Raw genomic sequence first — 27,059 nt, forward strand, 5'->3', positions numbered from 1 at the left:
CTTGTGGAAGCTCCCCGCAGTGCCTCCCAGACATTTCTCTTTGGGGCTTACTTCCAAACGTGGTACACCTTCCCATGAAGCCCAAAGCCTGGGTGTGTTGGCTAATGAGCCTCTTGAACATACAAAACCCAGCTCTGCAGGTGGTGTTGAGGAATTTCAGACTTGAGGGGCCCACCTCTTCTCTCCCCAGGAAGAAGGTAGCGGGATGGTTTGGATGGGTACGGCCACTCTAAACGCCTGTGTGTTTGAATTCTTTGCCCACAGGGAGCGAGCGGCATTGTTAGGATGTGTGGCCTTGTTGGAGGAAGTGTGTCACTGTGGGGGTGGGAATTGAGGTCACCTATGCTCAAGCTACACCCAGTGTGCCACAAAGTCTCTCCCTGCTGCCTGTGCATCGAAATATAGAACTCTCAACTCTATCTCCAGCACCATGTCTGCCTGCACGCCTCTGTGCTTCCTGCCATGGATAATGGACCGAACCTCTGAACTTGAACCAGCCCTACTTAGATATTTTTCTTTGTAAGAGTTGTGTTGTTATGGTGTCTCTTCACAGCAATAAAACCCTAAGACAGGTAGGAAGCAGAGAGACGGGTTTTAGACTTTAGTCAGCCTGGGCTGGTTTGCCAGCCAAGCAAAGGTTATCTTGGATTCTGAATCCATAGTATCTAGACTCAGACTGCTCAGGTGTGCATCCTTTCTGTTGGATTTGCCTATCAGTAAGATGGGCTAATACTAAAATGATTAGGATTAGGGCTGTTGTGAAGGTGGAAGAAATGCCAGAATATAATTCATGATAAGCACTCAATAAATACTAGGGACTATTGATATTTCTAGTATCAACATCATCATTCCCACCTTAGGTAACCTTTTCTGAATCTCGTTTTCCTTGTAAAATCAAGCCAGAGCTATCTGACTCTAAAGGTTCTTTGGACATGATGGATGAACCATACATTTCAGCTCCTGGCCATTCTCCAATCAGGATTCCTGAGCTGCAGGTGCGTGACCTGTGTCACAGATGGAGGTCTGTGTACAGATACCTGTCCCTACCTCTGCTCAGGCCTGGATTCACACTGGATGCTTGACAGCCACAGCCATTAAAGCAAATCTAAATGTCATTGTTCAGAACTGTACCCTTACCTTATAATGGGGTTCTGGGTCCAGACAAGCTCATTAAAGCAGGCCATGCATAAAGTTATTTTGAATTTCATATTCCATCCACAACATGGGTAAACTCCTTCTCCCTTGTGATTGACCTAGGGAAGTCTTCAGCAGTTAGGTCTGGCTTTAACTGATGTTCCTTGTGGCTGAAGTCACCACCTTTTTTTTAAAAGCTAGTCATGAGATATAGCATCCCACTTTCCTTGTTCATCTTCTATTGATCTAAGCTAATCACTTAATTAGCCCAGACAAGAAGCCTTCTGTGCTGTTAAATAACTCTAAAACCCTACTGGGATGCTTGCTCGAGTGGCATGATTGCATTTAACTTGCAGCTCATTACCACCTGGACCTCAATTCTGTACTGAGAAGATTCGACTTGTTTTGGTGGGCGGGAATCCATTCACATTGGTGGGTTTCAAACTATGGGTTCTGACCTACCAGAACCAGCATGAAAAAGAGGCGTGGTTATCTCTGGTCTGGCACTGTGCATGGAAAGCTAAAGGGAAGGCTTGCTATCAGGCCTTTGTTTGACAGGGTCAGTACCAGGTGTGTGCTTTGTTGCTGTCTGCATTTGCTTGCTCTCTGTTGCTATGATAAAATACTGACCAAAATCATCTTGGGGAAGAAAGGGTTTATTTCGTTTTACACCTTCAGGTCATGATCTATCACTGAGAGAAGCAAAGGCAGGAGTTTCAAGTAGAAACTGATACAGGGAAATGGAGCAATGTTACTTACTGGCTTGCTTCTGGCCCATGTTCAGCCACCTTTCTTATACAGCCCAGGACCACCCACCTAGGAATGGTACTGTCTACAGTGTGCTGGGCTCCCCTATATCAATTCAAAATCAAGAAAATGCCCACAGGTCTATGTGATAGAGTCTTAAATTGGGGTTCCCTCTTCCCAGTTATGTCATGTTCACAACCAAGATCAGCCACCTCAAGATCCACCTTGTTTTGTAAAATAGGGTCTTTCTCTGGAACCTGGGGCTTGTTAATTAAGCCTAGCTGACTAGCAGGTAAGTCCCAGGGATCTACTGGTCTCTGTCTCCTCAAGGTAGGCATCACAAGTAGGTACTAACATGCCCAGCTTTTTAATGTAGATTCTGGGAATCAAGCTCGAATACTTTACCAGCTGAGCCATCCCTCCAACCCCAACCTCAGTTCTGACAAGCACCCTTGGTGATGCAGACTGAGGCTGAAGTATGAGAATCATGATGTACAGGATGCATCTCCAGCTCACATTCCTGTTTTTGTGATATAGCTTTCTGGCAAAGAGAAGAAAATGAGCAAAGACAGGGAGAGAGGAAAAAAAAGATGAAGACAGGAAGGAAAATAATAAAGAGACTAAACGCCTGGAGTTCTCTGTATGCTTATTGAGCCTGGCCAATGGGGAAAGTGAAGGGTTCTCCCATGGGACATGTACAGTGTCCCTTCTCCCCCATCCTCAGAAGCAGCTTAGCTTCTGGAAAAGAGGGAAGCTTGTCAAGAGGACCATGCATTATAATCATGTAATTAAAGCAAGCCACAAACTTTCTAAGCCCCAGCTTCCTTGTCTATAAAAAGAGAATAGTAGTTTTTTGTGGATGGGCTTGTACCTCATCACTTGGGGTGTCTGGTAGATGCTGAAAATGCTTTAAAGAAGAGAGAAAGGAAAAAGACTGGTTGTTGCTTGTGAAGCTTGTTTGAACTAATGTTTTGACAATTTCTAGCATAATTCCTGTCATGAGGATGCTCTGAAAGCAGTGTTTATCATATGACAAGGGGGAAGGCATGGTGTGATGGACAAGAACAGATTCCAACTCATCTCCCAAATGCAGGCTCTTCATTCTTACTGAAGCTAGGTTTGATCTTCCATGCTCCCTTATATTTGTAGACCAAAATAAAACACAGTCTGTTGGCTCTGCTTGGAACATAACACAGCCAACAAGGTTGTGTCTAAATGTATTCCTTGCTCATAGTTCTGAAGGCATGGAGTCCAAGGTCCAGGTGCTCAAAGATTGCATGTTCAGTAAAGTCCCACTTTTGGTTCACAGATGGCACCATATGCTCTCAGGGTGGGAAGGGAACAGGAAGCCCTATGAGTATTCTCTGTGAGAGACTGCCTTTGTGATCTAATTGCTTCCTAAAGGCCCCACTTCTGCCTAATCCTACCACTTTGTTTCAATGTATGGACTTGGGGGAACAAAAACATTTTCACAATGGTGCCAGAGTTAGGCAAAGACTGATGTGAGGAGAAAGGCAGAAACAAAGTCTGAACTTTGCAGGGTAACACAGACAACATGGAGAACCAAAGCATGACTTGCAGTATGATTCACCTAATTGTTCCCTCTGATTAAGAGCTTACTCACCAGTGCTTCAGAGCCAGTGGGTGTAGAACAGAATTAACTGCGGAGGCAAGGAACAGGCTTTCAGGTCCTTTTGATGCAAAAGCCAAAGAAGGAGGCATTTAAGCCCCATGATAGAGGAATGGTTGTTTTTAGGGCTTTTGTTTGACTGACCATTCAACAAATCTAAGCCATACAAGTGCAGGAAGAGAGGAGAAGGTGTTAGAATGTCAGTGACTGCAAGGAGCAGCAGCAGGAGGAGGAGAAGGAGACTGGCATAATGTAGGACTTTACCTATAGCAGACTCAGGGCTAAAGTATAAACTGTGTAAGCCACGGAGGGTCTGCAGTCACAGGACACTAAGGCACCGTATGTTGGTGATGGTGTCGGGCTGGGAGTGGCCATAAGCCAGAGCAGATTCTCAAAGAGGATTTTTGTTGAAAAGAAAACTGCTGTTTTCAGACATTTGTGTCCACAATACCATTTTCCTGTGCAAACTCTAACCCTTTTTGAAATTTCAGAGCAAAGAGCCACTTCCATAGTCTTTCCTTAAAGAACTTAGCAAGATGGAGAAGGACACAGATTCTAGATAGGTACTGAGGGCTTTCTCTGTCCCTTTCTCTTACATTCCGGCTACTCTGAGTAGGGCTGGAAAATAGCTCCATCAGTAATGTGCTGGTTTCATCGGCATGAGGACCTGAGTTTATTCCATGTAAAAAGTAGGACATGATAATCTATGGCTGTAATCTAGGCACTTGCAGAGGCAGAGACAGGTGGAGCCCTGGGTTTTGCCTGCTGTCCTGCCTAACAGAATCAGTGAGCCACAGGTTCCAGGAGAGACTCTGCCTTACAAACAAACAAACAAAAAGTGAAGGGGCTGGAGAGATGGCTCAGCAGTTAAGAGCACTGTCTGTTCTTCCAGAGGTCCTGAGTTTAATTCTAAGCAACCACATGGTGGCTCACAACTATCTATACCCTCTAATGCCCTCTTCTGCCATGCAAGTATACGTGTAGACAGAGCACTCATATACTTTAAATAAATAAATAAATAAATAAATAAATAAATGAAATCTAAAAAAAAAAAAAACAAAAAACAGTGGAGAGTGGGCAAGATACCTCAGCAGTTAAAAGTGCTAGCTGCCAGTCCAGACTACCAAAGCTTCATCCCCTGGGCCCACATAGTGGAAGGAGAGAGCTGACTCCTGAAGGTTGTGTGTTCTGACCTCCACAGGTATAACTGAGGCAAGTAGGCATGCACACACATAGACAGGTGTGCATGCATGTATGCATACACACACACACACACACACACACACACACACACACACACACAAATAAAAGAAAATATTTGAAAACGCAAAACCACAAGCTCTCAGAGTAGAACATTGTCCTCACTTAATGTCCTTCTGGCCATCTTGAATTCTTTCATCTCTGCTTTTCTGCACTGATGGCACGAGGAGAATTTGACCAAGGAAAGGTTCTTGTACTGTCATCTTTCCTAACCAATGATAGTCTCCAGATCTCTCTACTGTAACCAACCTTAGGCTCACAGGAAACACACTAGCTCCAAGAAAGCAACTTCCTCAGTTATGCCTTTTCGAGGCCCCAAAATATCAATTTGTAAATCAGCCAGCAACACCAGGTAAATATTTTAGCTACCACTTTATTTTCATCCAGGCTAAGGGACAGTTTGGAGAAGGTCCTATTCTACGGGCATAACTGAGAAACCGTGGCAGGCTGTCACTGTTACTGTTGGTGAAGCTAGCCTGTCAGTCATCGTGATGGAAGCCTAACCCCACTGGCTTCCACAAGGGCGATAAAATGCTTTGCAAAAGGCTGCAGAATCGGGGGACATAATAAAGGCTGCTAACTTCATTTCCAGTGCTGTGGAGTCCAGGAGAACGAGGCCCATTTCCTTAAGCCTTGGGATTTGTTTGAGTTACTTTCCTGCCTGGAAATGACAAAACATAAAAACAGACATTTTGTTAGAACCGGTAGCATTTCTTTTGAGGCCTAGCAATAAACAAGAAATAAGTTTGTTTACTGTTTATCTGTTAAATTGCCATTAACATTTAGTTTGTTTACTGTTAATCTGTTAGATTGCCATTAACATTTTATGGAAGATGATATTGATGTGTGGGCAAGCTATGTGAAATAAATGATTTCACACTCTCTTTGATGCCTAGATGTATTCTCCAGGTCCAGGTACATTTTTTGTCTTTTGCCCATCACCCACATCACTAAAGGTCAGCTGCACGGACTCTTAAGATTTCACATTACCAATTCAGAGCTTATTTATAAAGAAAACCAACCTGTATATACTACATGAGAATATTTGTATATACTATAAATATTATCATTGTGTAAACTCTGCTGAGCCTAAGAACACAGATTTCTGGACTCTGTCCCTCATATTCTGATTCAGAAGGTCTATAGAGAGGCCCAGGAATCTGTTTCAAAACAAGCTTCTGCTGTGACTGAAGACTCTGGCACCTGGATTTGGGAAATCATTAAAGCACTATGTAGCTGGCAAAATCAGCTTTCCATATGTGCCAGGTATCCTAAGAATATGAGCCAGGCCTCAAACATTTCTACACACAGGACTATTTGCATAGAATAATCTTGTGTTATTTTATATAGCAAAAAAAAAAAAAAAAAAAAAAAAAAAAAAAAAAAGAAATCTTTCGGTGGTATAGTATGATGGTTTGGGTCTAAATCCAGGGGACCATGGAAAACTTTCACAGCTCTGCCCCTGCCTTCTGTGTTGCAGCCTTCACCCCTCTAAACCACAATGAGTGGGTATGGGTAAAATGGGTGTGGCCAGCAGTTGGGATGGCACAGCTTGGTAGCTGGGAACAGAGTAACTACCAGAGTGGAAGCAAAGTAGGAGGGGGAGAGCGCAGAAGACTTTGAGTTGTATTTCATGAAATTTGTGGAAGACTGAGGAAACAGGTACTCAGAGCATTGGGCGACGATCACCATAGATAAATAAAAAGATTTTGAGAAATACTGTCATGAATCACAGACTTCTCCAGCATTTTTTTAATCTTGTTTTTATTTGTGTATGTGTTTGTGCAACCATATGTTGCATGTATGTGCAGGTGCCTGAAGAGGTCAGAAGAGGGCATTGGATCCTCTGGAGGTGAAGTTTCAGGAAATTAGCAATAGCTGATGTGGGTGCTGGGAACTGAACTCAGGTCCTCTGGAAGACTTTGACCCTTGGCTCCAACCCTTCTTCAGTGTTTTCAAGAGAGTGGGTTGCCCTCTTTATCTGGATTGCCACTTGTGGGTTTCAGTGCAGCACAGAAGATACAGTCTCAACACTGGGGTGTGAAAAGCTAGCTTCCCGTTTATTTTAAAGGTTCTGTTTAAGGCTACCTTGGCTTTAGATTCATTCAAACCCAGCTTGGTGAGGATACAAACATTGGTGTTTGGCATATGGAGGAGAATTTCTGTGAGCCTGGGAATCCATTTCCTACAAGTTGATAACAAAGTCAGAGAGCACAGGGTGAAGCAGATCTGTGTAATGATATGTGGTCTTGTGGGGATCATGACACAGAGGCAGAGTCACGCCTAACCTGGACCGCAGTGCTTTCCTCTGAGATCAGGGCTGTACCATTGTGAAGGTGGGAGAGCGGGGTATTTGAACCATCCAACTTACATTGTAGAGATGCATCCTGTCCTGTTCTCACATGACCCTGTGACCATCTGATGCTGTTCCTAGCACTGCTTGCCTTGTCTGGAGATATGGGTCATCTTCTGAACATTCATCACAGACCTTGTCCTTGAACAATTATTGACTTGGAGTCAGAGGCACCTGTGCTGGCTGGCCTGAAAATGGATGCGCTCTCTCTTTTCTCCTGCCTTGCCTGTCTAGGGCAGATTTATGTCCTAGAAGTTTCTATCAGTTTTACTTTTGAACATTGTGGCTCATGTTGCTTCAACCACATGCCCTTCTAAGTCCAGCTCTGTAATCTCTGAGTTTCATCTACCTCTCTCCACACAGGATCCTCTGTCATCCCACTCGCACTGCTTCTGTAACTCTTAGTTCACACAGCCTTATCACTCACATAGCCATCTGGCTTCTCAATGCTTTCCTGTAGTGGTTTCATTCCCATAGCTGTTCTGAGCCTTGTGGGGAGCAGACTGTAACTTTCACACTCAGAACACCGGATCATATTGTAGTGCTTGAGGAGAGATGTGTCCACGGTTTTGTGGTGTGCCTGTGGGGGTGGGTAGAGGGAGTGAGGTGACCATACTTACTAGGGGATGCAGGGAAGGTCTGCACAAAGCACCCACAATTGTACCTGGGATATTACAATGCTCCTTCATGGAAAGTCTGCCTCTCTTGTTTGCATTATCATTTCTGCCGTCTTTGTAGGCAGGAAGGAGTCAGCGTTTAGCTATGCTGTGAAGACTGTGCCTCTACAGGGCCGAGTGCAGCTGGTGATATGTCCATCTCCTGATGTTTTAATGGACCTAACACAGCATGTTTATCTTCAGATCTTCAGTTCCCTTCCTTGTCACCACTCCCACTGAGAGCTTTTCATTTTACCCAGGGATGTCAATTAAAGGATTTACTGACAAGTAAACAAGGTTCCCAGGAGGGGGTGAGGAAATGAATGGTTAAATCCCTGACATGCTTGCAGCCCACTTGGAAAAATACTCTATACAGAGCAGGGTCAGTGTACTGATCACAAGGAGTCTGGGGAGCATGCCTGGATACACGAGCTTCTACAATCAGGGAGCTCAGTAGCCATGCATGCTCCAATTTTCAGCTATGTCTAAGTTCTTAATAGAGAGTGACAACTTAACACTTCCCTTCCTTTAAGAATAGGCTTGAGAAATGTCAGGACTAACATGGGAGGGGATATTTCCATTGTTCTACAAGGTAGGAGATATATTTGGAGAAGGTAGCTCTGAATTTGGAAGGAAAATTAAAATGCCCTATTGAAGACTGCCATCAAATTTTTGGGAAAAACTATAGAAACCTTTGACTCCATCTTTCCCTCAAACCAACAGGAAGGTCTATAATGTTTCCCTGTGCTCTGTTGTCTGATTCAAAGGGTACGGGGTAACATTACAGGTGCCACCGGGTCCTCCTGTGAATCGGAACGGAGCCCCGAGAACTTCTTAAATGTGCGAATGTCACCGTATTGGTCAGCTTTCCATTACTGTAACGGGTGTTCCTGAGATAAGAAATGTATGAAGCAGAAAGGTTCATATTTGGGCTCAAAGTTTTGGAGAGTTTGTCTGTGATCAGTTAGGCCTGGTGCTTTGGCTGACGGTAGTGAGACCACATGGTGAACTAGAAGCAAAAGAGGGGGGAAAAAGACCAGAGTTTCCTGTGAGCCCAATGAACCAAGACCATTCAGTGGGCCTTACTCTTTAAGGTTCCATCACTCCCATGCAATGTCAGTTTGGGGACTAAGGCTCCATCCCTTGAGCCTTTGGGTACATTCTAGATCCTAATGGTACATTCATCAAGCACCAGAAAACCTTTCTCCACACCCTCGTAGTGCATTGGAGACAGCCCCTTTTTACTAGGTGTATCAGGGACGCTAGTCTCTCCCGCTTCAACCTCTCTGCTCAGTTCAGGGCTTGTACTGCAGAGCCCAGCTGGCCTTCCCTCTTTTCAGTAGTGCTTCCACACTTGCTTGCCCATGGGAATCACCTGGGAAGGTAGAAACATGCCTGGGCTGTGCCCCTTCTGACTGAGCTTGAGATAGGGTGTCCAGAAATGGCAGATGGGTATCATTGTAATGGAGTGGTGGAGACAAGGTCCTCACCCATCTCCCAGTGTTTTCATTCCAGCAGTGTGGTTCTGCTGCTGAGGACAGAGTTTACAAAGAGTATTTGCCTTCCTCACTCACAAGAATCGGGCCACTGCTGCCTTTGCAGGTAGTGATCCTTACCCATGAGGATTAACCAGGACTGAGACAAAAATGGTTTGTTATCATCTCTGTGTGTGCACACACAGGTTGCTTATAGGTGAGCGTGCATGCACACATTGAGATCAGAGATCAATGTCATATGTTTTCCCCAATCAATTTCTTTCTACCTCTTTTTTGAGGCATTATCACTCGCTAGCATTGGGTCTCAGCACTTCCTCTAAGTCTGGCTGTCCAGTGAGCCATGCAGGTGTCCCCCAAGCTGCTCTCCCCATCTCCCTGTGCTGAGATTATAGCTGCACGCCACTACACCTACATATTTTATGAGTACTGGGAATCCAAACCCAGGTCCTCATGCTTGCATGGTAAACACGGACTGAACCATCTCGCCAGCCACAGAACTGGTTTTAAAATAGGGTACCACATTTATCAATGACACAGCCGGGAGAGGCTCACACAAAATCTTTTAACAAGCCTCTTTTTCTAAAAGTCTTAGCTCCCAGCAGGCTATTGGGGCAGGCAGAGCAGGCATAAAAAGGCATTCTGCTCACACCAAAACAAGGTGAGCAATTTTCTAAGGGCAGAGCCCCCTGACCTCTCTTCTTCAGCCTTTTCTTAATAAACTGGCCTTTCAAAATTGTACCAGCAAAGCCACTGATGGCGATGTGTTAAAGTAGGTGGGTAAAGGAAAATCTGATGGAGAAATGGCAGGGATCAGAGAGACTCTATGATTAGTATCTCTGAGGCAATACAATTATACTTCCTTCTAGAGATAGGAAGGGGTTAGCCCAGGTTCAGTGCCAGAAACCCAGCAGCGTGAGGGTGAAATCTAGAGAGCAGGGCAACTTCTAAGCATGCTGCCAGACTCTAAATTACTTCTCTGTAGCATGTTTCACATGCTGATTAATAACACCACTTCCTGAGATGACCAAGGGCTAATTAACTCCCTATTCAACAAGCTCCATTTCCCAGTCTACAGCATCAATAAAAACAGAATGCAGCCCTGGACAATACAGGACCAAACCTCTCAGGAATTAGGGTGAACACAATTGTTCTCTGGCCAGGCTGGGGCTCACCCACCTCTGCTTGGACTGTGACCACAGACTCTAAGAATCAAACTCTTAAGAATTTGAAACCCATGAAAAAAAGGACCTGAAAACTTGGAGCTCTGAGTTATATACTCCAGTATGCCCAGGGTTGTCTCCTCTGCAAATTAAATGGCATCTGCTCTGAGCTTGGTAGTGGGATTGGAGAGCAGAACAGGCTGGGGAACTCACATCTCAGCTCAGGTACTTCTAGTTACCCACTACACATAGGCACCAAGGCTCCGTTGGCTGCTTGCTCTGTTCTGCCCACTTCCCCATGTCTGTATCATGCCCAGTAAGGACTCTCCCTAAAAGACCCCTCCTTTCTTTGGGGCTTTATAGAACAGACTTCACTTGTCTCAAATCTTCTGCTGACATTACACTTCTCTGAAACCCACTCAAAATGAAAGAAAGAATACTTTCTATTCACCTGTACCTTACAGGAGATAAACTAATTTTGAGAAATACCCTACAATGCGAAACACTTTCAGACTCCGTGAACGGGCAAAGTGGAAGCTGAAAGCAGGTATGCTTTGTCATTTACTTTCTGTGAAAGCTTCTTCTCATGTTGCTTTTGAGGGTGACCTTCTTCCTGCTCATTCTTTTGCTCTAACTCCTGTTCTTCTGTTATAATGGGGTTTAGAGCCAAGCATGGAAGAGGCTACCTGTGATAATTAATGGCTCTGAGAGTTTGCTGAGCATGCCATTTAATTAATGGCACTTGTGTCTGGAGTGTGTGCAACTCTGGAGCTAAATAGCAGGCACATTTGCTGAAGGACTGGGCACCCACTTAAGAATCCTCACACCGTTTATAAGGTTTCAGCACTTTCAATTGACTAATGGGTTAAAGTGCCCCCCTTTTTCTTCACCATTTTAAAATAAATGGTATTGGTGAAATTATGTTCTTTTTCCTTGTGAGTCCAGATTTTAACCCAAATAAATCTTGAGACTAATGGATGAGTGCTTATTATTTTAGATCAGGACATTTCAACAAAACCCAAGAGATGAACCTTCAACACTTGATGTTGAGGCAGGTGGTCAGGGAAGTTACGACCTAGATCAGTCACTCACAAATCAGCAGTCTAAATTGCAATTAAATCCATCTTTGAACCAAAAGTCAAATGGGCAAGAGGACTAGAGAGATGGCTCAGTGGTTAAGAGCACTTGTTGCTCTTGCAAGGGACGTGAGTTCTGTTCTCACCATCCACACTGGTTAGCTCACAACCACCTGAAACTCCAGATCCATGACACTCAACAACCTCTGAGGTCACATCCCCACACATAATTTTTCAAGGAAATGTTTATTTTTAAAAAAGTGAATGGTTGAAAACTGGACTAGAACATGGGTGAGCAGAGATTATTTCATTCCACCTGAATTTGCTGAGACTCCAGTCTCTGAACTGTAGATCAAATATTGTAAAACTTTCTTCTTCTATAAAACAAGTCAAAAATACAATCATCTTTACACTTCTTTCCAGTCTGTAGGAGCATTAAAGCTGGCCGTATCACTCCTAGGAAAGACAGTGATGACTTCCTTTTAGGCCTTGAGGGTTATTTTCTCCCAGGACCCAATCCATCACAACCTCAGGGATATAAAAGTTCAAGCAAACATGTCCTGCACCAATACAGAAACCCATTTATAGGGGAAGAGACAAGGACCAGAGCCAGCATCCTGTCTTAATCCTTCCATGGGGTGCCCCTCCCTTTTTCAAAGAAGACTGTAGTTAAAAGATGGAGGGAATGGGCATTAGATTAATCACGTGGGGGATGCTTTTCTAAGTAGATGATGTTTGAGTCTCATCTTGAATAGAGGGAAGAAGAATGGGAGACTATTCTAGTAAGAAGGGTGCCGTGCTACGTGGGACCCTGTGGTAAGTCGGTGTTTGATGTGATCCTATACCAGCAAGAAACAGGAAAGACATTGTGGAGACTGCTGTAGGGCATAAAATGAGACCCCTGGGGTCTAGCCCTGGCTTGATCTTCGGTGTGATGGAAGATTATGACCTTGCTTTCCATTTATGGATCGTGACCTTAACTTTATTTTCTGTTTTAATGCATCCTTTCTCTGGTATGACCTTGGGTGAACTAGAGGACATAGATATTTATTTTAAGAGTCAGACTTAACAGCTTACATATGATAGTCTATATAAAGAAACGGTATTTTTAATTGTAGTATTCTGGAATCCAGTCTTACCCAAAATGAGAGAGTTCTTAGATTTTTTTTCGGAAAATACTTTTCTTCTGAATTCTTGTATTATTTCAAACTTCCATTAAGTCTTATTATTTTAAGACAGTAAAGAAGTTGGAATTAACCACTCATGAACGCTTAGGAAATTCCTGAATAGACAACAGATCTTTGGGGAGAGTAAGCAAGCAAGGCTTTCATAAGAATATTGGGAGGGCACCAGTTTTACACTATAGGCATGGTCCTTAGCATAAACTGGTAGCTCCAAAATCTGCAGAATCCATGGAGAAAAGAGGGAATATGGAGGGGGGGGATTTTGCCAGCTCCTCAGAACTCTTCAGAGACATGATGTTTTCTAAAAAGCTCCCCTTTCCAGGAGCTGTGACTTGGGCTGATCCTTTCTAATTAAAAGATGATTTGAGCACCAGCACGAGCCTTGAGTCCTTCAAGGCAATACCACACCAGAAATTTACTGCTTAGAATGCCAGCAGCTCAGGACGTTGCCTCTCTGGAGCAAGATGCAGAGCTTTAGTGAAGGGAAATTGGTAGGAGCATCTAATTGCATTCAACATCGTTTTTGCCTTTCTTAAAGGAGTGAAAATGATCTGCCAGTTTTTATAGACCTCCTTGACCTAAAGATATCTGCTGGCAAAAAGAGAATCCTCAATTGAGCTCTTTTAATGCTTAATTATTACATGATGTATCATCTAATGTACTGACTCCCACTCTTAAAAAAAAAAACCTTTTTAATACCCATTAAAATTGATTGGCTAATCCTAGATCACGGATGGCTCAGGGAGGGCATGTGATGGGGGTGACAAGGGAGCAGAGGGAGGTACATAGACAGGACTGGTACAAAGTCAACTGGTTTATGGTGTGAAGAAAGACAGAAATCAGTTGGATCAGAGTCGTGCCAGACAGTGGACTGGTGACTTGCCCAGGATCCATTGTGTCCAGGAATATGCTTTCTTGTTCTTGTGCTCAGCCTCCTCCTTCAGAGTTCCCATCAGCTCTTACTGGGCAAGGATAACTACTGTGCCTACGACTCCATTTGACTTAAAATGAGTTCTTAGCCAACAGTTTGTGATTAAGCTATGGAGCCTTCCATTTAAAACTACACCCAGGGAAATAACAACTGATGCCCTTGATACAGCCAGGAATCCTTTGATGACAAGCACATGCTCCAATGCCAGATTTTCCTCTGGATGAAAAGTGACATGGGACCTTTTTTGTTTTGCTTTGTTTGTTTGTTTGTTTGTTTGTTTGTTTGAGACAGGGTTTCTCTATATAGCCTTGGCTGTCCTGGACTCACTTTATAGACCAGGCTGCCCTAGAACTCACAGAGATCCACCTGCCTCTGCCTCCCTGAGTGCTGGGATAATAGGTGTGTACCTGGCTGATAGAACACCTTCTTAACAGACGTCGCCTCTCTGGCTCCTGACTCCCACCATTGTGGAGGAAATTCTCCTACCTCTGGTTTCTCCCAGTGATGAAAGGGATGACTTCTTAAAGCTTGAAATTGTCAACATTCTAGTTGAGGGCTTCTGGCTCTGTGTTAAACATCAGTGCAAGGGAAGGTCTCTTAATTGGCTGGGCTGGGGTCATGTTCTGGAACGTGTTCTTCATATGGAATTGGTAAAACATCTGCTATGTTCCATTCCACTCCTATCCTCTGATTAAATCTTAGATCTTCCATATTTTCCAAGAAACAAAGGCAAATTCTCCAAGATAATCTGTGTAACTAAAGGATCTTGTAATGGAGCCCCTGTGCAAACTTGCTGATGTGAGAATGTGATACCTAATGGATTGTCATCAATATTGATGACAGTATTCATTCCTGGTTATCCAATGAACTGTGTGCTTTCAAGTTTTTAACTCAGGACTTGGGACAGCACTATCTTCCCAGCAGATGACTGGACTGTGATGGCTGGCTAACTTGACATACAGGAAGCCTTCAGTATGGGAGTCATCAAATGCTGGCTTGTTCCTGAAGTTAGTGGAGAAGCAAGCAAAAAAAAAAATCTGTATTTCATTCCTTGCTTCTGTCTATAATTCCAGCCATTCATTAGCTAGACTTCTTTAGGGACAGGCATTTCTCCAAAGATACAGCAGATATGCTTCCAAAGCTTACCCTGGACTCCAAAATCAAATAACCTGAACCTCGAATTTCCAGGGTTCATGGGCAAGTCACATAGCTGCCCCCAGCCTCCATTTCTGCTTCTGAAAGCCAGGGAAGACTGGAGAGTCACTGAGGGATGTGAGATTAAGTCTATGAAGTGATTAGAACAAGTTGTTTATAATGAGCTCTTCTTAAGTGGCGTCATTAAGGATTAGTACTACCTCTAATGTGTCCTCTCTGTAGTGGTCTCCACTATTTGATTTTAAAAATAATGATGGGGTTGGCCAGTATAGCCTCTTAAAGTCGAGGATGGTGGTCAGGTGGGATGTCTGCAAAGATGCTGTACAGCCATTATTCTCTTGCTTTGGCTCCAGCCTACATTGTTTTGAGTATCCAGCCATCAACGGGACCACACAGTAAAGTCAAGCACGTCTTTTCCTTCCCTGTTTATTATTGTTGTTGTTATTTTTTCCCCACTTATCTCATTATTTTTGCCTTTTTTTTTTCTTGGTATATAATACACAGAGAGAAAAACTGCAGATGGTTTGTATCTGGCTTACAGAATTAATATAAAATAAATAAATAAAATACACATCTTTCTATGCCCCATAGTAAGGAATGGAACATTGCCGGCAACCACCCGTCTCGGCCCCCTCTTCCCACCTCATTCAGAGGACCTGACCTCTGTAGTGATTGCTCCGTGCAGCCCCTTCTATTTCACCATCTCAGTGAGTATCCCTAGCACTGGAATAAAATGCTGCCTGGTTTGGGAACTTAGTGGTTCTGCTGTTCCACATTCTTGCAAGCACTTGATGTAGTCTGTCTACAGAAACTCTGATGACTGCAGTAAGCATGTCTGGCATCTCATTCTGCTTGAAGCTGCATCTCGCTGCTGGCAACAAGGGGCCATGTCAACATTCCGTCTTTGGGAGTGGAGGAGTCATGTTCCCCTTTAAGTCTGATTTGTTGGCCTTTTCTTGCTGAGTTTAAAAGATTTTGGTGCCTTGTTAGTTAAATCCTTTCCCTATAGTAAGTCATGAAGCTGATCTCTATACTGTCTTCAGTATCTCTATTGCTTTATATTGCCTATTCTGAATTAAAATTTACCCAGAATCAACCTTAATATACAATGTAAGGTAGGTCTTCCTTTTATTTATTTCTACATGGCTATCCAATTTTCCTAGAACCATTTGCTGGAAAAAAAAAAAAGTTTACTTTCCCCAGAGTCTTGTGCTATCATTTTCTCATAAATCAAGTTTTCATATATGCCTACATCTCATTCTGGCTTCTTATTTTGTTCCATCAGTCCAATTATATTTGCACCAATATCATGCTCTCTTAAGTCTTATGGCCTTGTAATAAATAAGTCCTGATATCTTGTAGAATAAGCCCTGGGGTATTTTTGACCTTGGTTTTTTGTTTGTTTGTTTTGTTTTGTTTTCAGGTTGTCTGGCACATTTCCACATAGAGTTTAGGATAAACTTGTCACTTGTCACCAAAACCAAACCATGGGAATTTTGGTTTATATCCCACTAAATTTAAAGGTCAACTGAAGAAAATTGAATTTGCACAAGCCTAGTTATTAATTTCTGTTTATTTAATTCATCTTTAATGCGTCTTAACATTTTATAGTTTTTTTATCTAGAAGACTGCATAACTTTTTGCCTACATATCTTTTGAAGCTAATATAAATGCTAAATTAAAACATTTTTTTCTGATTGTGAATATAGAGAGGTTAAAACCATGCATATTGTGTTCATATTTAGAGGTCTTTCTAAATCTATTGATTAGTTCTAATCAATTCCCCATATTGGGATTTTGTGGGATAGTGCCCACAAATGAGAGTTTTATTAATCTCTAATTCCTTCTCATTTATTGTGGGCTACATTGCATAGCACAAATATCAACAATGATTATTTTGATGTCATTGTCAATCCCAGACAACCTTTCACCTTTACTTACAAATTCCCTTACAGCTTTCCCAAAGCTTCTGTATTTATGCAGCTGATATTTTAATCTGTAATTTAGTAATTCCTTAGCTGATCCTCTCATGTTCTCTTTGACTTAGAGAAGACATTATTTGATAATCTACCATGATGCATAAGTATGATCACTAACTATCATCCTTTTCATAACTGTATGAACACAACCTGTGTGTGTCTGTCCTCCAAGTCTCTGTCATCACTTAGGGCTTCATCTTCTGTGCACTACTAAGATGTATATTTTTTTCTGTACTCCTAGTTGGCTTATTTGTAGGGTAGCTCACATAGTAACTGGGCAACAAAAGAGTTTTTCTTTCCTTTCCATTCCTGCTCTGGCAGAATTTAAGTCTGATTCATATTTCTTTCTCTCAGGTATGGACAGCTAGACCAATACATTTCCCTGGGCTTTACAACTTATTTGTTGGAAAGCAGTTAAAATAACTTTGAGTTCTCTAATCATTATCAAATTATTCATATAATCCTTTTCATCTTTTGGAAGTTGGATCAATCATGTTTTTCTATAAACTTGACTATTGAATCCAAAATTTCAAATGTACTGTCCTGGTGTTATTTCATGAACTTTCTTATTCTTTTTAGCAATTGTACTAACCATACATAAATTTGTCTTTTTATTTTTAACATTGGATTTCTTGGTGATTTCTCTATTCAAAAAATGAGGATTTGGCCACTTTGATCTTTTTATTTGGTTGTACGTGTGTTTGCCTTTGTATTATTAATCTTCATTATCTCCTTTTGAATAGTTTTGTGTTTCTCTAACTGTTCAGAATAAATTCTACAATACCTTTCATCTATTGTTTTATTCAATAAATGCATTAAGTCATAATTAAAAGCAAATTATCCTCTAACTGCTTGCTTAGTTGTCTGTAAGTTTTAGCTTTCTTCATTCAGCTCAGAGTAGTTTCAATCTTTTTTGTTGTATTGCTTTCTCTCTGTAATGTCTTTAATATGTATGTTGATGAAGTCTTTCAGGTTTATCAGAAAAAATTATTTTATCCTCATCCATTGTTACCATCTGCCAAACACCTGAGATAACCACCTCATAAAAAGGAAAGTTTCATTTGGCTCATAGGTTTAGTCCATGGTCAACTAGTTATCCTACATTTGAGCCTGTGGGTAAAAAGCACATTAGAGCAAAGCCCCTGTCTCTATTGTAGGCCAGTGGAAAAGGAACACCATGATCCTATAGTTCTCTTTACCATCTCTCCTATAGATCCTATAGGAGTGTGACCTAGGACATCTTACTATACTCAGTTCTTGGTTTCTGTCACCTCCCAAATGTGACAGGACAAGACTAAACCTTTAAAATATGTCAAGGCATTAGGGAACACTGCGCATCTAAACTGTAGCATTCATGAACTTTATGGATCTCTTTCTCTCCAGCTTGGCAGTTATTTTCTCTTGGCTACTTAAATATTCTGATCTACTTATTTTCATAGGTTTTTTTTTTTCCTTTTTAGTTATTGTCTTTGAAAATATACACTTCTCAAGTCTGAAAGCTTTCTTACACCTTTGCTGCAATTTTACTATGATATGTCTTCATATGGATTCTCCTTCTTTCCCTACTATGGCTGTGTATCTTGAATTTTTGATCTTCGCATGCACACATACACACACACACACACACACACACACACACACACACACACACACACGAGTCTCATGCCCCTAAAGATAACCTTGGGCATCTGATCCTCAAGCCTCTACCTGCAGAGTATTGAGGTTTACAGGAGTGTGACGTCATACCTGGTTTTATGCTTTACTAAGATCAAAACCAGTAATTTGTACACGCCTGGCAGGCACTCGACTAAACTACAGCCCTAGTCCCCTATTTTTTAATAAAGAATCTCCCTATGTTGCCTAGGTAGTCTTGAACACTATGGTTAAATGGTCCTCCTAACCCATCACCACGGTTTAGATCTCAATCCTAGATCTAGAGTATAGATTATTGGGATGAACCAGCACAGGCAGTCTTTCCCCTCCAGTTTAGAAATTTTCTCAAGCATCATTTCCTAAAATATAATTTCCACTAAAACTCTGGATTTGCAGATATATATAGATATATATATATATATATATCTGCAAATACACACACACACACACACACATACACATGTATTGGACTTTTTCATCGTGCTTGTATTTCTCTTCTTTGTCTCTCTATCACGTTGTGGTTGTTCATACTATTCCATTTACATGGGGCATGGTATAGTTGACTAACTCCTATGTTTATGAAAAATGTGGCACAAAATCCAATCATTATGCTACTGCACTTTTTTCAGTTTTATAATAATTCTATTTGGTACTTTTTCATATCATCTGAGATCTTTTTTTGGTTTATTTGTTTTCTGAGATGTTTTACAGGTGTTTTGTGAACTTTTATTTGATAAAAATACTTCCACTACTTAAGAAAAGTCTAGCTTGAGACTCATCGTTGTGTCCTTCACAAAGAACTCACACTCCCATTATCTTTTTCTATTTAATTTCACTGTATTAAAAATGTCTGATACTTTAATTCACAGTGAAAGTATCACACAGTTGCTTTTAAAGTAGCCATGTGTGGTGCTTTGAATTAGAAATGTCCTCTGGGGCTCTTCTATGTGGTCCCAGTTGATGGCATTGTTTAGGAAGCTTATGGAGCCTTTTGCAATAAATCAGTAGGGGTTGTCTTTGAGGGGTTATAGCTTTGCTCCACTTCCTGATCCCCTTCTCTGCTTTCTATTGGCTAGCTTCTGCTCCTACCTCCTGTTGCCATGCATTCCATGACATGATGGTCACTATCCCTCTGGAATCACTCATCGAAATTGACCTTTTCTTGCCTGTGTTCCAGCGCATCACATCTATAGAACAGGCATCCCTCAACCCAAAGCATTTGCCCTGTCCCCAATTCTATACATCCCAAAGAACATCAATACAGTTAGAATGCCATTCTGAAACCATGGAGTTTTACTTATGGTTTTATAATTTTACTATTAATTATATGTATCTATTATGTTTATTGTTCTTGCCACTTCAATACCCAGGAAGTTGAATTCACTTATCCATCATTTAAAAAAAATACTGAAAAAATTGAAACTGGGAAAAAAAACTTTGTAACATCTGTGATTTTAAAAATAGATTCCAGATTTCTGCTAAGTTAAAAAAGCTATACTAAAACACTCCACATCTTCTATCCACAAACAAAATAAACAGTTAGTTTAACATCTGTGCCCGATAATTCCAATTTTTACATAAACCATGGCTGTTCACTTATTTGTTAAAAAGTACCATAGAATGGGAGGCTTAAGCAATGGAAATCCACTTTCCACAGTTCTGGAGGAAGGGTGGTCCAAGAGCAAGGCTGCCTTGATCTGAGGCTGTGTCCCTTGTCCTGAAATCAGCCCTCTCCTTGCTATCTTCTCAAGTGAGCTCAGAGAGACGAATAACAAGTCAGCTTACAAAGCTGCTAAGTCCACCAAAGTGGTCACATAGTCATGGTGACATCCTCACTTAATTACCTGCCAAAGAGCTACCACCTAACACTATTACATGGTAATTAGGACCTTAGTATATGAATTCAGGAACAGGACGTGACAACCTGTTTTCTGGCTTTTTTTTTTTTTTTTTTGGTGTGTATGAGCACACAGACACACATACTCAGTATTCTCTTTATAAACAAACTGTAGAAATAATTTAAGATCTTACACTGGGTTTATAGTCTTCCAGGAAGATTTTTCTTTTCTTCTGCCAAGAAGTTCAAGGACTAGACATTTGAGATTATTTGAATTTAATTTTTAGGACAGTGACTTTCTCAGATATCCTGATGATTTGATGCTGGGCCAAAGTTAGTATAAGGAATGAGTTATGCCTAGCTCACTATTAGTCCAATGATAAATTCTGCCAGATATTTGGCATCCCACTCACCTATAAGGGCTTAGTAACCACTATATCATGGGCAAGTACTAAATCTACCTTCTTCTTCAAGAGTCATGTATACCTTCACCAAAAAGAGCATACATTCCTGGAAAAGCAATTGCTGGGCTCACCTCCCTGGATCCTGTCTTCTCTTGTCCATGTAAAATTTTGCTATGTTGGTAGCTCCAATATGTGGAGATATTCTGTCTGGTGTTTTAGTGGAATACAGTAGGAGGGTTGAGTTAGTAAGGGAAGCACAAGTTGTCATTCTTCTTTTCCTTTTTGGAAAATTCCCTTCTGTAGTTTCTTGTATTTAAGAATTATTTAAACCAATTTCTCATTACTTAACAGGACCAATAATTTGTTATCTTCAAAATATTAAATGACAGGGAAAACAATGACCAACAACATTGTCTTAATAGTTTGCTACCCTTGTTTTATTCTCTTCATAAGTGTTCTAGAATATATGTGTTGTACTTTCTCTATGTAATTTACAAAGTGATGTGTGAAAGAGTGATATTTCCAAGCCCAGAGAATAAATTTTGTGTTAATATTTTACTGAAAGTAAAAACCAAAAACTGTAGACAACTTGTGAATGTTCCTGAAGGCTATAGACTTTCATCATAGAGTGCCTGGGATGTTTTTATTCACCTCGTGTTGAAAACAAGAATTTGGTCTTCAAGGGACAGGCTCTGACATATTTTTATAACTATAATATTCATTGTATCAACCTTTTTGTTTCAAAACATCTTTTAGAAAGTTCCATGTAAAGGACAAGACCAAAACACTTGTCATAGAAGAAGAATTAACCGCAGTAGACCTTACTCTTGTTTCTAGAATGCTTGCACGAGGTTTCTGTAGAGGCATCAAGGTTTGCTACATGGTAAGGGTAATATGGAACCAAAGAGCCAGGTCAGTGCCACAGAGCAGAGGAAGAGAAAGGGGAATTCATCTCTTGAAGAACTAAATAACATGAAAATGTGGGTTTTCCCTTTCATTGTGATTTCCATTGCTTCTGTTCTTTTAGAAAGTATGTCCTAGGCTCTGGTGGTGCATGCCTTTAATTTCAGCACTTGGAGGCAGGTGTGATCCCTGAGTTCAAGGCCAGCCTGGTCTGCAGTGTGAATTCAGGATGGCCACAGCTACACAGAGAAAGCCTGTCTCAGAAAATAAAAACAAAACAGAAACAAGAACATATTTTCAGTTTCCAAGAAGAGAGTACATTAGTGGGCTGAGGTCTAAGTTTACTAGTTATACTGCTGAATTATTTCTCTTCTCCGTAGTTATAGGGCAAAGGACAAATTCATTGATAGATACAGTTTCCAACACCCACTACTCATGAACTGAATATACCGAGCTCTACTTTGGCTCATGGGAGAAGAGTTAAAAGCAGAAGGCACCATCTTTGCTGGTAAAACCAGCATAAATGATCCAGGTTGAGCAGCTATGTGATAACTTGAATGATGCTTATGCATATCAAGATGATGATGAATAATTACTATGGAGGAAGTGGCTGGGGTATACTGTGGGCATCAGAACAGGTGATATGAACAAACATTAGCCATTATCATGTGACAAGGTCAATGATTATTAATAGGAATTTCCATTGCCTTTCTTCATATTAGCCTCCCATGCTCTCCAGAAGTCTCTGCCTTTTTCTAGAAAGGGAGGAGGCAGGAAAAGACAAAGCTCAGACACTAGAAGGAGAGGATTGTCAGGGATGAGAGAAACAGGTAGAAAAAGAAAAACCTAGTGACTGCACCGTTTTACTTGAGTTTTATAACATAGCAGAGTGATTAATGTGCAACCATCCATTTCTGAAGATAGAGATGGAGAGCTATGTTTTACTATATTTCCATTTTACTAGATGAAAGTAAAAGCCTGAAACTCTGGTTTTAAAGATTTGGGGTGCGTGTGTGTGTGCGCAAGCATACATGAGTGCATGTGTATGCCTACCCATGGAGACCAGAAGAGGACATTGGATTCCCCGGAACTGGAGTTATATGTGTTTGTTAGCTGGTGGGAGTCCAACTCAGGCCCTCTGGAACTGCAGCAAGTGTACTTAACCACTGAGCCATTTCTTTAGCCTGAAACTCATAGCTATTTTTGGCTACTGGGTCATACTTTCCTGAAAATAATTCTGTGTTGACGGCTGATGCTGTTGTAAAATTCATGAGGATAAAAATTAACCCGTGACACCAGCCATTTCTATCATGGGCAGGGACAGAGCTCAGTAGAGACATCTGCCTCTTATCCCCACCCTACCCCAGCCTTTGTAGCCATCAGTGGCCTGCAGAAATATTGGTCCAAGTAGGATCCCAGCAAACTATTAAACTAAATGAAAGGCCTATGTTGAATATTGGAGTAGTCTGCCTTATGGACAGCCATAACAACTTACAAGAGTGACCATCCTGGTATTCTGGATAAGTCATTTAGTGGGACACTGTATTGGATTACTTCCAGGTGATTGTCTTTTTTACCATTCCCAAGCCCCAGGGACTCGGTCTGTGTTTATCTTTCTTAACATGTTCTAGAAATGTAACACAAAGGAAGAAAGAGCCTGTGGCTGAGTTATCCAATAGAAACAAGGACTAGGAAGAAAATATAAAAGTTCTCTTTTCTTGCTTCTTTGAAATCACTGACTGGGTCTTTTCCTGGCAGAGTAAAGATAAACATAGCAAATAACTTTAGTCTGGATGGAGGCATCAGCTCTCATGGTATCATGCTAAAGAAAATCCGTGATCATATCAACTATGGGAGGCTGAAGGAGAATGGGGCAAACCTTTTCATTCCTGTTAATGAGAGCCCCTCCCCATGGGAATGGAGACTAACTCCCGCAAGCTGAACTTCATGGCCACCTCTTTCCCCCAAAATTCTTTCATGAATCCCTTGAGTCTTTCTCACTTGTTCATGTGAAAGGCAGACCCTCTCTATGGCTTACGGGTAGAGAGTAAGAGGCATAATTTATAGACTAGAGCATGAGACAGACAGACTCATCCCATCTTGTCTGCCTTTGCTACCCATGGCTTCTACCAGTTGTCCAGTGGCTGAAACTATAGTGGCTTTTCAAAAAAATGCTGGTGCCAAAATCTCCCTTGACAGTACATCCGTAACTAGTAATAATGTTGTTTTGGGCTGACTCAGTTGCTTTGAAATTGCACTGCACTGTTATAAGTAAATGAGAGGCAACCAATTATCTACAAAGTAATGACACACACAGAGGAGAGTGTGATGAATTACAAATGATCCAGCTGACACAACACCCTGTGGAAACCTGTCCTGCTTTGACTTCCCATCCATGCGGGGAGGTGATGTTTGCATATTTTACGACATGGATCCCTCACCTAAGTTCCAGTGGGGAGGAGGCAATGACAGTGTCATTCCCCACTGCTACACATGTTGTTGAATTAAAATTAGAAAGGCAGCAAATCCAAGTATTAAATACCTACACAAAGAACCATCACAGTCCAGAAAGCAGGCAAGGTTAGAATAGGAGACGCAGATCCACTGTCATCTAACATGATTTAGAAAGACCGAGAGACACAACACAAAGTCCATCCTGGAAATCAGCTCAGCTTGCAGGGATCCAAGGCATAAATTCACTGAGGCAGAGAGGAGGCACTGAATTCCTGGAACTGAAGAAGTCCCGCCTCATTGGATATCTGTCAGGCAGGCACTGAGACAGCCAGAGCTTCACCCAGCAACCAGTGCACTCCTGGCCTCATGGGCACAGCAAAAGGAGTGTTTGTTTCTTGCGATTTCCCAAGAAATTTTGAATCTACTTGTGTTCTGGCTAGACAAAGTGATAAAGAAGGAGGCTAAATCACCATCTCCCTTGCAGGGGCATATGCGAGGACACTGAGCATTCTTCTATATAAGTAAGCTAATGTTGTTGCCTTGATGAGGCTAAGTATGCATGTGTGGTTTCTGAAAAAAAAAATTAACTGTTTGGTCCTAATAGCTCTTGTCATGCTGAAGGTTTAATCTAGCTTATTGCATTAAAAAAAAAATGGAGTGGACTTTCTACTTTATAAGTGAACAAATCCAGGGTATCTTAACTATAGGTATTCACATTCTTCTCTGAGATTCTTTGATGACTAACAGACTCTTAGCAAGCAGGATGTTAAAGGCAATATCTAGAAGCCAGTCTTTTAGGAGAAGCAATTTAACATGGGCCTCATCAGCCTGGCCTAAGTATGCCCCTGGGACACAGTAGGTGTCTTGTATCTGGATATGACAGAGTGGCTCTCTATGCCAGAAAAGAGTTTGGTTTTCTCCCATGGATCTTAGCTCCTCCACATGCTGGGAATCCACATGTAGGTCTGGGGTCAGATTGCTCTGGATTTCAATTATGATCTTCACTGTTGATTTTTTCAAAGGTGTGAATCACACTCAATCTCTGAGAGATTATTTCATTTCAATATTTCTAAACAGATCAAGTAGGGAACTGTAAGGTCTCAGTTTGGTGGTGGCATTTAAGCATAAGGGAGACTGACCTTGCTTCCTAGAAGAAAAAAAAGTGAAGCTCAGTCTTGGAAGTTGTAGGTGAGCAACTACGGAGAGCTGGCATTTCATAAGCACTATATCTCTTTTCTATTTATTTTTATTCTTCTAATTAGAAACAGTATTCCCTTTTACACTGAGGCAAGGCTACACAGCTTAAGATAAATGTACTGCAATGTGAAAAGTGAATCAAGGAAATAATAAGTGAACAGTGCCCTTGGTGATACCCAAAGTCAAGAGAAGTAATGGAGGAAGAGAGGGAGGAATGAGGTTGGGCTAACACTGGACACCCAAGGTCATATTACTTGGACACATGGTTAGATGGCATAGAAACAGAGAAGAAGGGCAGCCTCATAGAAACCAGAACAGTTTAAACAAACCTGCATGTAGAGCAAAGTTGGCTGTGAAATTGGGGTCCACTTTGATTCCTACTACCTCACACAGGGTGGCAGAGAGACAGGTACTAGAGACTCAGTGGCAGGGGACAAAGCTCTTTTTCCAAGTTAACCAGAGAGGCTACCAGAGAGGTGAAGGGCATAGAAGGACTTCTTGAGGAGCAGCTTAGCAGGTGGGGAAGGAAATATGGAGTTTCTGGGACCAATAATGGGGCCTGTGGGTTGAATTGTTGTATTGGCATTATGGACGTTGCCTGGACGTTGCCACTTCTAAACAACCACTGGGCACAGAAAAACATTGACACGGTTGAGCTTGGGTTTTCTCAGAGGATATTTCCTTGTGCCTTCTCAGAAGCTATTGAGGGCTGTCATCCCTCCCAGGTTCCCATCCTGTCTCTGGCTGTGCCTCCTGGGAATTTCAAGGTTTTACAGCGTAGCAACAAACCAAGTCATTCAAGTGACCCTGCCCAAAACAGACACTCTGCTGACAACATTATCAGAGAAGTCTGGTGAAGCCAAGTTCATCTTAATTTCACAAAAACGAAAAAATATTCCCTTAAGTCTAGGTAAAGCTGAATGTTGCACCACTAGTCTAGAAAACACTATATTCAAATTTGCTATAAAGATGGAATTTGAAAATGGAGAGGCCAGAATCAAATAACCACAGGGACTAATCCAAGGACCGTATGTCTAAAGGAAGTATATTTAATCCCTTTGTATTGGAGGCAGTGGTGATGCGTTTGTAAATTTTAAGAACCCTCTATTTCAGGTCATCTCTTCATATCAGTAATAATGGCTACTGTATTTCTTCTACTCTTAGTGCCCATGTCAGGTTTCCCAACAAGCCATTTATTTAGTCTATAACAAAAGCCATTAAAGAGAGGAGCAAGTTTTAGTGATTTAAACAATAAGTAGGCATGGTGCCCAATAGTTTCTATGCCTGCCTAGGACAGAGACCTTTCTGGCAAGAGTTGCTAGTTAAATAAATTCATCTGGAAGATGAGTAAATTCAGGAGTCGGGTAAGTTAAAATCTTAATGCATGTAGATGACCCATTCTGAGGAAGACTTACAATTTCACAAAGGCCTCAGCAAAAGCCTAGAGCTTTCTTGCCTTTACCTAAAAATACCCATTGTATAGGAATCCCAGAATAAAACAATTTCAGCCTAATAAATTGAGCCTGAAATAGGGGACCCTCATTTCAACAGGGCATGCTGAAGTGACACACTGGACTTCTGAAGAGGAATTGAGTAGAAATGAAACAGTGTTCGATCAGGCCCACAGGCCACTACTCATTATCAGTTCTTTCTCTTTAGACAGAAGAGAAGGTGAACAGTGGAAACGGTTAAAAAAAATATATGACCGATAGCTCCTGCTATATTTCACTGTATTCCTTCAGGCAGAGGAACTCTGATTGACACATGTATGGCAGCAGGAATTGAGCTGTGCAGTTTTTGCTTGGCTACAGTGGTCCACTTGAACTGAGGAGCCAGGGAGGCACAGAGAA

At 41.6% G+C, this 27,059-nt stretch overlaps 1 protein-coding gene across 3 annotated transcripts in view; it reads right to left on the reverse strand.

The window, feature by feature from the left end:
• Positions 1-5,128: 5,128 nt before the first annotated feature.
• Fhit (fragile histidine triad diadenosine triphosphatase) overlaps positions 5,129-27,059 on the reverse strand; it is a 1,530,368-nt gene continuing 1,508,437 nt past the window's right edge. For all 3 annotated transcript variants that reach the window (XM_060390944.1, XM_060390943.1, XM_060390942.1), the window contains one exon: positions 5,129-5,432. In XM_060390944.1, the coding sequence (XP_060246927.1) occupies positions 5,421-5,432 (12 nt within the window). In that variant the 3' untranslated portion in view covers positions 5,129-5,420. The remainder of the gene's footprint in view (positions 5,433-27,059) is intronic.

This window comes from Meriones unguiculatus, chromosome 9 (assembly GCF_030254825.1).
Source record: "Meriones unguiculatus strain TT.TT164.6M chromosome 9, Bangor_MerUng_6.1, whole genome shotgun sequence".
NCBI lineage: Eukaryota > Metazoa > Chordata > Mammalia > Rodentia > Muridae > Meriones > Meriones unguiculatus.